This window comes from Scatophagus argus, chromosome 22 (genome assembly GCF_020382885.2).
Source record: "Scatophagus argus isolate fScaArg1 chromosome 22, fScaArg1.pri, whole genome shotgun sequence".
Taxonomy (NCBI): domain Eukaryota; kingdom Metazoa; phylum Chordata; class Actinopteri; family Scatophagidae; genus Scatophagus; species Scatophagus argus.
In genome coordinates, this window is record NC_058514.1 from 6,568,966 (window position 1) to 6,585,547 (window position 16,582).

The following is a 16,582-nucleotide window of genomic DNA, read 5'->3' on the forward strand; positions in this document are numbered from 1 at the left end:
GTTTGGGGAGCTATATAGTTGTCTAAGTTAATAAAAGGGCTGTGAAAGACCATGCCTCAATATCATAAAATTGTAATCTAATTGTAAGTATTCTCTCCCACTACAACACTGCCAAACAAAAAAATAAAAAAAAAGCAACAAACAAAAGCTTTCATCACTGCCCATGGATAATTGTCATAACATCCCTTGAAAATTGATCTTTTCTCCTTTTGTCTACAGATTTTCTGCACATTCACTGTCTGCACATTGTCCTGAATCTGTTGAGTCACGAGTCAAAAACAAAACTCAGTGTAAGAGCCTCAGGAACAGAGACTTTAACCTGTCACCATTACAGGCTGTGAGGACAAAGTGACTTTCTGACCCCACTGGTCTCTAGTGGTCCCACCATGGGGAAGACTGGGCAGAGTACAGTGGACTTGAACTCCCCAACAGAGGTCAAACAAGCAGTTCCCTTTGAGGAACTGGTTCCTGTGGCGACCCCTGCAGATAAAAAGAAGAATCAAGAGGAACTACCCGACAGGGGAAGCTGGAAGGGAAAGTTTGATTTCTTGCTGTCATGTGTGGGATATGCCATTGGCCTAGGAAATGTCTGGAGGTTCCCTTATCTCTGTGGCAAGAACGGTGGAGGTAAGTTATACCTTGAGTCTGACAGAACCAAAAGAGGTTCAGTTAGTTTAAAGTTAGTGTTCAGTAGGCAAGCCTTCATCACAGCTTACAGAGGTGTAGATTTACAAATAGTTATGACAATTTTTCACATTTTCTGACCTAATGCACATTTTAAGAGTTCTTGAATCACATTCTTCCCTAAGCAAAGAGTATATATGTAGCAGCAACCTCACATCTACACTGTATCTACTCAGATTAAACTACAGAGGTTCATCTGAATGCCATGGCCTGCTCAGCTGTCCATCAACTATCACCTTTTCTGCCACTATTACTGTTAAGGACTATTTAGCAACCCCTCTATTATGAGAAACAAGTTTTACCTGTGTATCTGTCTTACCAAATAAAGAAAAGCTTGGGACCAAAATTACTTTGTGTGGGAACCTGAGAGTACAGGCAAGTCTACAGGATCATCAGGTACCCTCTTGGTAGTCGATGTTTGGTGGAACTTGCCCCAAACAGCAAGGAGGCTCAACGGTGTTATCCAGCGTTCAGTATCGTCAGCTAACAACATGCTAACTGTGTACAACCAGCCAACGCCGTGTCAAGCTAGCCAGCATGCTTCTGTCTCTGCCAGCATGCTGCTCACTTCACCAAGCAGCCAAATAATCACCCTCAGCAGCCTCATCCTAGATAGCTACCACATCATGTCAAACTGTGTCAGGTTAACTAGCATGCTTACTGAGCCACTGTATGAACCAAACAACTAGTTAGCGCTCCTGCCAACTGCTGTTGCTTTGTTTCACGAAGGCTGTGCTATGATTAGTCCGTTCCCTCCCACATCCATGCTGCACCTGCCCTACATTGTTCCTATGTGTAATTGCTGCCTGAGCCTGTAAAACAGTTTCCCTCGGGTTACACTTCTTCCCTGCTGAGACTGAACTCTGTGTGGACTCTGACAGCGTCATCTCCAGCCTTGTTTTTGCACATTGAAAACTCCTCTTTTAAGGTGGTGAGCCCCCAGCCACTTTCTCATGTAAGAGTTAATCTTCCTCTATTGCTTCTCTACACGTGAATCAGGCACATCATACACTGTCAGAGCCCACAACAATCATGGCAGCAGATCAGACTATAGGGACCATAGTTCAAGTTTGCCTCGAAGGTCTGACATCGCTTTACTAATGCCATCCACTACCTGCTGTCTCAGCACACCCTTCACAATTGCCTAACTGCCATTTGTACCTCTTTCAAAGTAGGAGATTTAACATCCATTGTGTGGTCTACTGCCCCACTGGGGGTATATCTACAAATAAACCTGTCGCTATATTTATTTGTACACAGCTTGTCAAAGTAAACCTCTAACTCCATCTTAGTGCCAATTTTCTCCCAACAAATCTAAATAAATCTTTAGAAAAAGCTGCTAAAGCTTGTTCCTTTTGTTTCCTTTCTGTTTTTCATTCCTCCTACTTTTCTAACTAGTCTCACAGACCCCAATCCCTTTCGACTCTTCCAGTGCACATGTCAGATTGGATTTAGCAGTTGCCCATATGCTCATCTCACAAGCTTCATTAATTAATGAAATCTGAAAGAGAGAAATAGTTTCTCTGGTTTTAGGCTGAAGTAGCCCATTGAGACTATATTTTATTGGAACAAGGTCCTGAGCAACACATTAGCATTTACAGAAACGTTTTAATCAGTTGTAAAACTTTCTCTCTGGGCAGAAATATATTCTCTTGAAGGTGTGTGTCAACTGTATGCTGATTGTATTATAAACAAGAGTGTCTTCCAACTTGTTATTACTATTAACTAGATATTTAGGATATTACAATCTGTCAATCTGTGTTACATCAGTATATTAAAATCATTTGAGTACCACTCTGACATGTTTATGATTGTACTGCTGATAACACCTTTTAAAGCCCTCCTGATTGTACTTCAGCAATCCTTTGAATTTATCTGATTAGTTCCAAACAGAACATCCTTCTGATCATTATCTAAATCATCTTATCAAGCATATTTTGTCTGTTTACTTCATGGTGATCTATTTAGGGGCCTTTCTGATCCCATACTTTATGACCCTGGTGTTTGCTGGGATACCACTCTTCCTCCTGGAGACGTCTCTGGGACAGTTCACTTCAGTGGGAGGGTTGGGTGTGTGGAAGCTCATGCCTATGATGAAAGGTAAGATGTCAATATAAATAGCAAAATATGGATGCACATGTGTTCTTATGTCATTCAAATTTACACAAATAATTTAAGCCTCTGCTCAGATCCACCACTCTTGTAGTGTGAGACAGACAATCCAAGATCCATCTTGATGAAAACTGAATTTTCTCTTTTTTGCACAGCTTTTTAATGCACTTGATATCAGTTTCTTTCTTCATGCCATCAGACATGTTGCTGACTTAAATATTCAAATATTCAAATGCAACTGGTGAGGAAGAAGCTACTGATGAAGTGCAGAAACACAAGTTTAAAAAAATAGATTTGTTGACAACTTTTTTCATTTAAGAATCTTTTGGAGCCGGTGCTTGTTGGTAGCAATTATACCACTGCCCCTGAGCTCAAAGAGCTCGAGTGAAGCACATTTTATCTCCTGCCAGCACAGACGGTAACTGTGATAGTGAATGTGCTGCTGTGCAAACTAATACTCAAAGCCAAGGGCAAGTAAACAACGAGAAATGGAAAAATAACAATGATGAAGATGTTGAAGATTTTAACTAACATGCTGAGTAACACTATTTTTTCCTCCGTCTGCCATCTGCTCTAGTGTTCTTCGTCCCATGCTATATTACATTTTACTTTGCATGTTGGCGGACATATGAAATACTGGACTGTTAAATGCTGAACACCTCTTTCTTCCTCAGGTGTTGGTTTAGCTGCGGTGGTCCTCTCCTTCTGGCTTAACATCTACTATATTATCATTATTGCCTGGGCGCTCTACTACTTATTCAACTCCTTCCGTTCGGTATGTGGCATACTCAGTCATTTGAACACAAACCTAAACTAAAAATATTTTATATTTTATTTAATATTTTAAGAATTGATCAGCTGATGGACAGAAAATTATTTGATCATTTTTCAGACATGAATGTCAAAACCTGCTGTTTTTGTCATATGTGATATATTGAAATCGAGAGAGAAATTTTTGAATTGATTATGCCAGCTTGGGCTTTCCAAAACTGTAATGGAAAATTTTCTCAGTACCCTATGCTCCCAAGGGGGGGCAGCAGGAAAGTATTTTCAAAAATGGATGGCAAACTTAATCTAATTCCTGTTTTTATATCTGATTACCACCAGCCATTCATTCATCACCTTACAATAAGAAAAGATCTATTGTCTAGTTTGGGTTTATCATCTCTACTGTGTTTTTCTTTCTCTGTATTAATGTTGTTGTCACTGTGCTTTTGTGTATGTCTGCTCAACCATGCAGTCCTGTAGTGGGAAAATGGAGGACTGAGAGGCAGGGATCAAAAAATATATTGTTCGTTGTTGTGTTTGAAGGTCAAAAAACATGGCTAACTGTTTAAAACGTGAGTCTGTGGAGAGTGAAAGGATGCACATGATAGAAGTTATGGTTTTCCTGTGAAGAAAAACATTGTTTTGCTTTGTGCCAAAATACAGAATGCAAAACTGAGAAATATTTCATCATATTTCACTTTGCTGCTGGAGCCCTAATTTGCTTCTGCCTGTCTTTCTGTGTGCAGGAGCTGCCTTGGCAAAGCTGTGATAACCCCTGGAACACAGAGAAATGTTTCTGCAACTACAGTCTGACAGACACCACCAACCTGACCAGTGCTGTCACAGAGTTCTGGGAGTAAGTCTACGAGATATTTTCCTGCCGTGCAGTATTTGAATGTGTGTACAAGATGCTCTGTGTTGAAGCTATTCCTGGGAGCTTATCTGTGTCTGAATACACTGTGTGTGTGCATGTGCTCCTGCAGGCGTAACATGCACCAGCTGTCTAGTGGTCTGGAGGAGCCAGGAGAGCTTCGCTGGCCCTTAGTGGGCACTCTGGCCCTGGCCTGGGTCCTTGTCTATTTCTCAATCTGGAAAGGAGTGGAGTGGACGGGGAAGGTCAGACTCTGCTGCAGACTGCTTCTGCTGCGTCACACAATCTGCTTCATCTGAGAATATCTCTCTCCCTTGTGTATATTTTAAGTTTTTAATCATGCAGATATGACGAGGCATAGAGCTGCTTAGGAGGTACGGAGTCCATTCTTGATTGGTGAAGCTAGTTATAGAGAAAAACATATTTTAACAACTATTGAATAGCTTTCTGTGAAAACTGAAAATTCTCAATCTTTCCTTAAGCGCTACCAATATTTTAAGTTTTAATGACATGTCTGGAAAATTGTTGAATGGACGTCAGATCCGTGCCCTTGAGCCTTTAATCTTTCCATTTTGTGCCAGCATCAATTCAAAATTTTAATTTGTCTAATACTTGTCTAAACACACACACACACACACACACACACACACACACACACACACACACACACAAAAAAACTCCCTCAAATGTGCTTTGTGTTTATTGATGCACACTAATGCATTAAATTAAGCTGGTTAACATGGCAAACATGACATTTCCTAAATATCAACATAGTGTAATTTTCATTGTAGCTTAAGTAAATCCCAGAGGGGTTTGTATAGCTGTTGCCTCTTGTCTTACTTCCGTTATCAGTAGATTACTGTTGGTTTATTATTATTTGTCAGTCCTTTGATCCATTAATCAATTAGTCTGCTGGGCACTCTCAAAAATGGACACAAGAATTGAGCTTCTGTAATGGGTTTGTTTTCAGTCTCCTCTTGCAGGAAAAGTAATCTCAGGCTTGAGGAGGCATGTGCTATTGGTTATTGGATCTTTTAAGCCCCTTCTCCTTGATTATCTGTGTCTTTATTAATCACAAAGCACACTTGTATGACCCGTAGTTCACAGCTCGGATGGACTGTGGCACAGGAGATTGAGCTGTCCCTGCGAGGATTTCATCCACTGATCTCAAAATTCACAGTGACATAAGTCAAGTGCTGATGACATTTAAACCCCTTGTCCACAAACATATTGTAATATAAACTTTATTCATATCAGAATTTCAAAGCTGCTGATCTATGAGTCTTAGAGAGACGTTCATTTGTATGTGCACTGGTGTGAGTGCTGGCTAATTAATCCTTTGTGTTTATAGGGCAGCATCAATGCTTCTGCCATTTTCCTACTTGGCTATTTGCTTGTTAGTGTTTATTGATGCCAAAACTGTACTGACAAGTTTTTCAGCCGCACAATGTCTGTTGAAGTCCATTCTCCTCGTTTGTTTGTTTGAATTTATTCTCACGTTGAAATGTCTGATAACTCTTTAAATGTGTCTGTAATTTATTGATTTAATTTAGGCCCCCTATGCTACATTTTCTTTATCCACTGATTTTGATCCCTCATACTTAAAATTAATCTGAATGTTTTTTTGTCCAACAGAGACATGTCTATCATGTCAGTATTTATATATTCTTCTCAGATGTTGACTCTGTTTATATCTGCTGTCATTCTGCTGTCTACATCCCATCTCTCTCTTTCAACATTTCACTGAGGTTGAGAAATGGAAAAGGTTTTAAAAAATTATCATTTAATCCCAAACTTCTGGATGATTCGGAGGTGATGGCAAAAGAGTTAGAAAATGCAGAAAAAGAAATCACTCTGCCTACCGCCTGGGATTTTTAAATTACAAGTCGAAGCGATGTATGTGAGCAGAAACACATTTACACATTCGCTACCAGGGATAATTGGATTTTAATGTGTGTGAGAAAAATGAATTCCCCCAAGGCCCTGGCCTTGACGGACATTACCAATTAAGCATAATCATTATGCTCCAGAACTGCTGGCCATATCCTCCAGCAAGATCTTCTGGCAAAGAGAAGCCATGAAATTAGCTGAGACATTTTTCGCCCTGTGTGCTGTCGCAGGAAGGGTTTATGCATCTCTTCTTTTTACTTGATTATTTTTTTTTTTAAGAGAAATGGCTTTGAGTTGTTTGCAGTTGTGATTAACTTGAATAATCTGAATCCTGTCTAAACACACACTTTCTTCCATTTTTAATTCTGTATAAATCAAATACATGTTTTTCTCTTTGATAGGATAGACATTTATGCTAATCTTAATACAAAAAAGCAGCTGTCCTCTCTATCTTTCTGTTAGGTAGTGTATTTCTCAGCCACCTATCCCTACTTCATGCTGTTCATCCTGTTCTTCCGTGGGGTCACCCTGCCTGGGGCCATAGATGGGATCCTCTTTTATATTACTCCAGACTTCAATAAGCTCATCCGGTCTGAGGTAGACAGTTTGCACACAAATCACACAAAACATGCTCAGAGACAAACACACACGAATACCGCCACACACAGGCATCTTTTGTCCGACAGGTTTGGCTGGATGCAGCCACCCAGATCTTCTTTTCCTACGGGCTCGGCCTGGGCTCACTCATCGCGCTGGGAAGCTACAACCCTTACAACAACGATGTGTACAAGTAGGAACATGCAGTCAACAAGCTTTGTATTTCCTCTGATGCTTTGGTTTTCTTCTGTGGTCCTAACTGTCCGTTTTTACTCTTCAGGGACTCCATTATTGTGTGCTGCATCAACTCCTGCACGAGCATGTTTGCTGGCTTTGTCATCTTCTCCATCGTAGGCTTCATGTCCTACATCACAAAGAAACCTGTCCAGGAACTAGCAGCATCAGGTACGGGACTGCACTGACTTGTCTGGCAATGTGAAACAGCTTAGGACTGTACAGGTACGATCAGGACAATGTACTGAAAGTATTAAAAGTAAAAGTACTCTGCCACTTGGTTGAAAATGCAAATGCTATTTACACAGCATCACAATGTCTTTGGAATCGAGGTTGTAGGAATGCAGCTAATGATTATTTTTCTTATGGATTTATCTCGTGAGTATTTTCTCAATTAATAGATTGATTGCCTGTTTTGTAAAAAATTAGGCAATTGTGAGAATCGCTGTCACAATCACCCAGTGCCAAACTGACACCTTCAAACCTCAAACTTTTTCTAATTTAATTTATAATGGAAATTATTAAAATCAAAAACAGAAAATCTTCTCATCTGAGAAGCTCATGAAATATATGACTTAAAAGTAAATGACTTAAAGGATTATTGAACTACTTGACATTTAATTTTCTGTCAGTCAATTAATCCATTCGATTCAGCTCAGTAGTTTAATCTGTAACAAAGTATTATATTTTTATCATCTCTTCATATGTCTAGCTTAGTTAATTTAAAAATTAAGATGTAAGTAATTGTCTTAAAGGTACCTGGCAACCTTTGGTATGTCTTGAAATGTTGGAGACTGATTATCCCTGGACTTGTCCAATTAAATGGCATTGTGCTGTTTTTGTCCCTTGTTTACTCAGTATTTAAGTAAGTTAATTCTCATAAATCTCTGGAGGCTACAGTGTCATCACATGAAGAATTTGCACTTCAAACACTGTCTCTTGTGTGTGACATTTAGGTCCAGGTCTGGCATTTTTAGCCTATCCTCAGGCTGTCACCCAGCTGCCCATGTCCTCTCTGTGGGCCATCCTCTTCTTCTCCATGCTCATGATGCTGGGCCTGGACAGTCAGGTACAAACAACACACACTTCCCCTGTAACTGAATGGAATACCTTATTTGTTTGTTTTTTTCTTATCCATTGTTCTGTATTGTCCACATATACATTCATCAAACTGAAAAAAGAAACCAACAAAAGCTGCTGTTTAAATTAAGTAAATTATTTATTCAGAATTATTTAAATAAAAGTGTCCTGTTCAACATAATACCAAATTCTTAACTTCTGACCAATACTGAAGAGCTGAAATTCATGTCAGCTTAAGTGCATGTTATAGCAGTTGAATAAATAGTGGAAACATTTATTCAACTGCTAGATTTACTTTTAAAAATACTCATCTGCTCTGTCATTTGCAGAGAAAAGCATCCAACCTAATGTTGTTTTTGTGAGTCTGTCTATACCAGTCTGTAATGTATAATGTTAATTCCTAATTAATTCCTAATTAACATTATACATAATTAATGCTTAATGTTGTTGGTGCTGAATCAGCCTGAAAACACCTGCAGACAGGACTTGGAATGCACAATGAACGGATACCGTCTGGTCCTGCTGCATTTATTTTTATTCTTTTTGTTAAACTGTCCATCGTGAGCCTGACAGTGGAACTGGAGTGCTACAAGAGGAGTACTCAAGCCTCTTAACACTGTCATGTGTTAGTTCTGCACAGTGGAGGGCTTCATCACAGCTCTGATGGATGAATATCCCCTGTTGCTGAGGAAGAGGAAGAAGGTCTTCATCCTCATTGTCTGCTTCATCTCCTTCATCATTGGCTTCTCCAACATCACGCAAGTAGATTAAATGCCCTCAGTCTTTGCTGATTCTCAAATATAAAAATGTTTAGATGATCTAAACTGTGTGGCTCTGTTTTAAGTCACTGCCACTAACTTGTGCACACGTGACTGCGTATCATAAAGCGGTTATCCTAAGCCTCAGTACACATAAGTGAACACTAGGAAATAGAGCCCACTCCTGCATTATACATAGTGACAAAACGTTCTCACAACAACCTGCGGTGCACATTCATCATGCATATTTTATTCAATAAAGAGAGGGATATTAATATTCAGCCTGTGAAGCAGTATTGTGTGTCTGTGTGTGCTGAAAACTCCCAGGGTGGTCTGTACGTGTTCAAGCTGTTTGATTACTACTCCGCAAGTGGGATGTGCCTCCTCTTCCTCGTCTTCTTCGAAACAGTTTCCATATCCTGGTTTTATGGTAGGAAATCTGTTTTATACTGTCTACGTTTAAACCAAACACTGTACAGTGAAATTAGATGTAACTACGACATTCCCAATAGAAGGGAACATATTGTGCCAAGTCACCTAATGACTCAAGCATGTAGATTTCCTATATTCACTGTAGCTGTACTACAGGAAATTACATTTATCTCCTCCACTTTCTGTGATAAGACTCTTTCACCCCATAAGGATTTGCTCCTGTCGTTATCATCTTCATATTACATTCTTCTTTGTCCTCCTCTCTTTGTACCCAGGAGCTGAAAGGTTTTATAAGAACATTGAAGACATGATTGGTTATAGGCCATGTGGCTGGTGGAAGCTCTGTTGGATGTTCTTCACTCCACTGATCTGCCTGGTAGGCCGGGAATGATTATCGATTTGACCCCTCTATAATATGTGTTTTTCTAAGTCAACCTCTACTTCTTGGAGATCTATGAACCCATCAAGCTGCAGCCAAGTTCCAATAGGTAGAGAATTGATGATACTGCTGAACTAGTTTCCTCTCTGGTGATTTGCACTTCAGACCCTCTGGGAAATCATGACAATGTCTTTATCTTCACTACTGTAGTGATAAAGGAAGCTGTATAAATGGGAAAATAAAGGTATTCTGCCAAAATGAGTAAGCGCAATTTAGTCTGGGTAAGTACTGATTTGATTTGCATGTCTTAAAACAGATGTGTAGGTTAAAACTTTAAATAGCTAAATTTGATTGAATGTTTCTAGCCAGTTGATTCACCACTGTGGCCAAAACCTAAACATCCTGAAAACTATTCAGTTTTAATTTGTCCAGTTTGGTCTGAGTGCAAATACCTGAAAAACTTGTTTAGCACTAATGAGCAAATGTCAGTTGTTAGCATGCGAACACACTCAACTAAGATGGTGAACTTGGTAGATATTATATTTGCTAAACATTAGCATGTAAGCAATGTTGTTCTGAGCATGTAAGCATGGCGATGTTAGCATTTAGCTCAAAGCACCACTGTGTTTATGTATAATCTCACTGTTAGACGCTATCAGGCACTAGCATGGCTGCAGATGCTTGTTTAAACATCGGTTACAAATTACGGTTGGGTGTGACTAAGGTACCAGACCACATAAAATATGATTTTCTGAAAGCTGATTGTCAAACAATGTTTTTTTTTTTACACAAGCCAAACTTCCTCTCAACATCCAATTTTCTGCTCAATTTAGCAGAATTTTTCAGTTTTCTATCATCATGCAAATCACTAAATGAGTTCTCACTGATCTCACTCTTGGCCTAGCGTTAATGGACATATTTATACATTATAGGGGGTGTTCACCTTCAGTGCCATTGAGATGACTCCTCTGTCTTTGGGAAAGTATGTGTACCCACTGTGGGGCCAAATGATTGGCTGGTTCATGGCTCTGTCTTCCATGATACTGATCCCAGGCTATGTCATCTACATGTTCTGCACCAGCGGGGGCAGCATCAGACAGGTACACAACTTTTTTTCCCACAGCTCACTGTTTTCTAATGTCTTCCCTGAAGTTATACAAATAAACAGTATAGGCAATAGCTCAGAGACAGGATGCAGGAACACAGGACACTGCAGTCATTCAGGATGGAGCAGAAAAATGGGTTTGGCTCAAAGCCAACATCATTATCCTGATTTTAGGTAGGAGGTATGTTCTGGCAGTGAGCACAGCTTGTTAGAGTTTATTTTTTGTTAGTGTTTGTGTCTGATATAAACAGATATTTGTCACTTTTTCTTGAATTAAAGACATATTTTGTGCTATCTGTACCTTCTGGTCTGCCTAAAATTCCACATTTGGAACTCACATTTAAAAGTAACTATTACGAATTTATTACTAATCTGAGACTGATGTAACTCCCTTCACTTGACCAGCGTTGGCGAAAGATGACAACCGCCCAGGAGGATGAAAAGCCATCGGGGCATGAAGAATTTACACACATGGGGAGCGTGGGCGAAGCTCCCGTCTAGCCAGGATCTTTCAGGTCGAAACAATTTGAGCGCCGTTTTCCCCTGTCTGCCACGACTTTACTCTAGTCGAATCTGAAATCTGACAAATGGACAGCTGGAATCTGGTATGCTACTTTATGACAATGTTTCCCTCCATCTTTAATTGTGCTGAAAAATTAAGTGAATAAATGAAAATGAATTTTGATAAATTTAGAAGATATTAAGTTCCCTTTTGCAGTCAAGGAGCGAGCACTGCCTGCAAATTGAATGCTATAGATCAGAAATGAACCTGTGTACATAAACAACAACATATATACATTAATGTATGTCGTCCTTACTTGTAAATTCTCTCTAACACTCAACAGCATCAGTCATTGTTTGTGTGCTGAATGCTGTTGCACAGAGGCATTTGAAAGTCTGGTTAAACTTAATTCTAAGCCTAAAACTACAATGCATCAAATATTATTTTCTTGTACAGAACCAACCAGCCAGCCAGTGTGACATTTTTGTTCAGCAATAAACATGTGGGCCCTGCAGTTAAATCTGTTGTCTTAACTGATCCACACAGATAAAAATCAAAACAAAAAGGAAACATTTGGAGCTACAATATGAATGTGAGGAAAGCTGTACAGACTATGCACCATAGAAAGTTTCTCAACTTATACAGTTTCTTAATTAATACTTCATGGCACCTTCAAATATTATAAAACTGTAAATATAATCATGTCAGTATATTAAATTTGTTATGTTATTTTAAAGAGTTGCTTCATACTGTGGACTATCTGGGGTACAAATACGTTAAATGAGATAAATGAAGGATTTGATTTGATTTTGCTATTTTTCATGTCAGTAAGAACAAAATAAACTGCACCTGGTACCTCCCTTCTCCATCAGCATGTTGCAGCATGTAGTAGAGTGGTGTTGGTAAGTAAGATTTTTTGTTCTGAATTACATCTTACTCTTCAACAGCAGAAATGACAGCATTTCACTGGAGTACTTACAAAAAAACTCTCATTTATGTGACATGTTTAATTTTGTGAAACCAGAAAATGTATTCTAATTACTGAAAATAGGCCCATTACACAACTGAGAGAGTGGGGAAAATGATGTGATGCGATGCATTACCTGCAGCACTGGGAAAAGGTTGTCCTGTTTCACTTTGAGGTAAACGATGAAATACTGAATACAATTATTTATCATCACGGAGAAAGTCTGTGGTGTTTTTGGTTACCTGATTAATGAATCTCAAATTTTCATTTTCCTTTTTAATTCTGGTTTGCTCTCCACCCACTCCTGAGTGAATATTCTGCCTCCTTAGCTGCTAATTGTTCCACCTAAATCACCAGATTGTCACTAACCTTGTTTGTAGTTTGGTGCTGGGCAGGTTGTTGGTTCTGTGAGGTTTTGTTTTTTACTGAAAACAGCAGCTGCTGTAAACAACACTAATGACAGTAGAGATTTACTGACATTAGGAAGCTGCTGGCTGGAACTAAAATACTGAAACACATCACAGAGCTGAATTTAAAACTCTGTGGGTTTGTTATTACAACTAACGCGATTCAATTAAAAGTGTTTATTTGATCCTTTGCCAATTAAAAAATATTTATTACGGCCACTTTAGCCTATGTCTATGTATGTATGATTATAATTTTTAAAACACCATAAATTATCTGGTTAGAACTTTTACTTTTTCTGGTCAACTTTTAAAATTAAAATGTTAGCATCAAGTTGTAGTGCAGGGCAAAATTCATTCTTTAATTTCAAAATGAATTCCATAGCAAAACTGAACAATCCAAAAAAAAAAAAAAAGTCAATTAACACAAGAAGCAAAGCAAACTGTTGTGGTGAATAGACTTAAATCATCTTTAATAGCATGTTGATATACTGCAAAGACAGGTAGAGAGGGGTCCAAAGCCAACTGAGGGAGGTGATGGTTCATTTCTGTCACACTCAGTGTCCACCTGGCTTATCCTAAATACGTCCTCATTTTTGAAATTTTTTAACTAGTATGAGCAAACACAGTGTTGAAAAGCCAGACAACAGATCCACGTCATTCATGAAGCAGTGCACTGGTATGGCAGAGCCCTTTTTTCAATTTTTTTTATTTTTTTTGTTTAAAGAAAGTTAACCACTACTGCCCTTGCACATCATATGCTGCACTCCTAAAATGCTACATTTTTTTCCTCTCAAAGTTATGGTTTTCAGTGTACCTCATATTCAAAATTCTTCAACACATTGTCCAGCAGGAAATAAACTGTGAAACCGTGAACAAAGGGGACAGAAACAAACAAAAATGGCCACTATTTGGGACAATAGAGGCCTCAAATTTACCACTGTAAATCCATTTTCTGTCTTTCTGTTTTATAATTTATTTTTTACCAGGTCCACTACAAACTAACTTTGACAGTATTGAAAAATCTGCCATCTTCATATTGCATTCATCTGCTCACAGCAAGTTCAGTCATGCACGAAAAACAATTCAAGACTTTTGGGAGTCAGAGTTCAGCAGGCCTCCAAACTGATCTCATGCATCAGAAAAGAATCACACTTGTATCTGGATGTTTGCTTTAAACAAATAAGTGAACAGTCATACAATTAGACTCCATCAACTTTCCTTATTTTCTGCTGAAAACCTTCAAACGTCTGATTATAACCGCTGAAGAATAATCAAATTATCTTAATTCACTTGTTTTAAAAGCATTGAATGTTCTCATCATTGTGTTATGAAATAATAACACAAGTGAGGTTGGATATGTTTATGGGTTGGTTAGGACGCTACTCTGAGCAGGTCACACACACACACACACACACACACATACTCATCATCTCTGCCCGAACAATAGACTGTTTTTTTTCCTGTAACCTCTGTCTTGCCACTGGGGGAAATCGTGAGTGGAAAAGGACCGAGAGATGAGATAGAGACCTCCCTGCAGTGGCTGCTGTGATTATAAATCAACAAATCAGACAGATGGGGGTCAGATAGGAGCCGAGGTAACCAGAACACCCATTCCACAGTACCTGGTGGGGCTTATGTTTAATAGATGGACGCATTCAGGCTGGGGCATTCACTGACCTATTTCAGAATGAAGGACGCATGACAGGGCAATAGCATTTTGAAGGGGGCTAAAGGTAGCTTGCTTGTCCTTTCCGACGCTGCTCGAACGTGATATTTACAGTCTGGGCTTGGGCGAAAGAGAAAGAGATCAGATAGTGCATTCTTTTTGTCCTGTTCTTATTTAAAGCAAGATAGCCAACAGCACAAACAATACCATTAATGCCAGCATTTGCAATATAAGCTGTGTGTGCCTCTGTAGTTTTTGCCTCTTTTTTTTTTGTTTTTTTTCTGAAAATGTCAGACTGAAAGGTTAGCAGGGGAGAGAAAACAGTCACAAAGAGCTGAAACTAAACCCGGGAGTTGTTCCTACATAAAGAGACGGTGTCTGGATGTGTTGTGGTTGGGACTCTGAGTCCCGCATTTATCCACCAATGGAAAACACACACACACGCACAAAAGCGGAATATTTTAGCAGAAATTAAAATGAACACAGATTTTGACTTTTAACAGTTGCAGCAGAAGCATCTTCATAGAAGTCCATGGTGGTTTCCTGAAAAAAGCGAAGAAGCGGTTCAACAACAACAGATGACAGTGTATTGCACTTATATTACATATGAACTCTGAATTGTTTGGTGTTTTAGAAAAGTCCAAGAGCAGATTCGGCAGCTAAAACAATTTTCAAAATGTGAAAAACATTAACTCCATCAGCAGATAAACGTGGCGAGAACTCCTGGGAGGTGTTAAAGATACTAAATATGAAGACGAACAACAATCAACAGGACCGGCGTGGCGTTTTTTGGCGTGGCAGCTATCCGCATGATTGGTTGCCTTTGTTTCCTGTCATCCTTCTCTGTAGAGTGATCTATGGAGAGTGACAACTGGGTGAGAGTGTTTTCTGATGATAGAGAGCCACAATACAACGGAGGAGCGGATGACAAACACAGCTTATCGGAGGATGTCGGGGGGGGTTGTTGGTTTTTTTTATCCAGGGGAGCAGAGAAGAAGAGAGAAGGCTCTCCATCACATAAATCAGAATGCGTAAATGGGGAGATAGGATTTTATGAAATACCAGTTTTGTGTTTCCTTTTTTTTTGTGCTCCTTGAGGGAGAAGCTTGAAAGGACTATTTTCTCAAAGCAAAGGAAGGAGATTTGTTTTTCTTTTCTTCTAGCCCTAGCGTTTAGTCAAGTGCAAAGACGTCAGTGGAAGCGTATGTATTGTATGGCACACGTTTTCTGTTAGTGTTAACTGTGCACGCACTCGCACATACAGCACAGTAGGCATGAGGTTTTGGGATGATAAAAGCGGACAGAAGCGGAAGGTCCTCGGAGTGTGTCCATCCATCACAATCCAAAGAAAAGTTTTGAGGAAATCACAAATTTCTGTCGTTGTTCTTAGAGTTGGTGGCGGTGAACTCTGGAACTACAAGTGATCCATCCAGAAACTGAATTATCTGTTTCCTCTGGCAAGAGTTAAAACTGACAAAAAGTTATAGAAATTTGTTAAAACTACGTAATATTTCAAAATACATGTGGAATCAAGTAAAACTTTATATATGCACTTTATTTCTCTGTATCTCTTTTAAAACCTTGATTTTTCTTTAATTATCTTTTTTCCCTTAAATATATGCATATAAGTGAGATTTAATCTTTTTTTTATTATAGCTCTTTGATCTGTATGTATATATGTACATTATGTAATTCTAAATAGGTAGAGAAGGCGTGGTTGGTGGGTGGGTGGTAGAGATGGGGGTGTTGTGTGGAAGTGTGAGTTCACTCGTTAATCTATTTACACCATGCTCCGAGAGCCACTTGGGGTCCGGTGTAGACTGAGGCGGGGATCAGGGGGTATATATTGGTGCGGGTGATTGTAAGGCGGAGGTGGAGGAGGCAGCGGGGGCTGGTGGCCGTCGCTGGCGTGGGAGCCGTCCGGCGAGCGTACAGGGGTGGACATGGCCGACTGACTGAGCTGGTGGTGGTGGTGGTGGTGGTGGTGGTGCTGGTAGTGGTGGTGTGTGGGCGTTTGGCTGAGGAAGGCCTCCATGCGTCCGTGGCCGCTGTTGTCAAGCATGATGACCTTGACGATCTGCTGACACTGGATGAGTGTCTCGGGCCGCAGATCAGCCATGCTGACAGCAG

At 39.5% G+C, this 16,582-nt stretch overlaps 1 protein-coding gene across 1 annotated transcript; it reads left to right on the plus strand.

The window, feature by feature from the left end:
• Nucleotides 1–285: 285 nt before the first annotated feature.
• Nucleotides 286–12,310, plus strand: slc6a1l (solute carrier family 6 member 1, like). Its single transcript, XM_046379523.1, has 14 exons — nt 286–627; nt 2,653–2,784; nt 3,471–3,571; nt 4,311–4,420; nt 4,548–4,680; nt 6,788–6,922; nt 7,012–7,115; nt 7,203–7,327; nt 8,113–8,225; nt 8,867–8,998; nt 9,322–9,424; nt 9,702–9,802; nt 10,738–10,905; nt 11,316–12,310. Exons 1-14 carry the CDS (start codon nt 387–389, stop codon nt 11,409–11,411), a joined length of 1,794 nt encoding a protein of 597 aa, XP_046235479.1. The 5' UTR covers nt 286–386; the 3' UTR covers nt 11,412–12,310.
• The last annotated feature ends 4,272 nt before the right edge of the window (nt 12,311–16,582 follow it).

What these genes read in the sequence shown, in the direction of transcription:
- slc6a1l (XM_046379523.1), top strand. Translation starts at nt 387, where the DNA reads ATGGGGAAGACTGGGCAGAGTACAGTGGACTTGAACTCCCCAACAGAG. An exon ending in TGCTGGGCCTGGACAGTCAG is followed by an intron (nt 8,226 to 8,866) that starts GTACAAACAACA and finishes GTCATGTGTTAG; the next exon opens with TTCTGCACAGTGGAGGGCTT. An exon ending in GCTTCTCCAACATCACGCAA is followed by an intron (nt 8,999 to 9,321) that starts GTAGATTAAATG and finishes GAAAACTCCCAG; the next exon opens with GGTGGTCTGTACGTGTTCAA.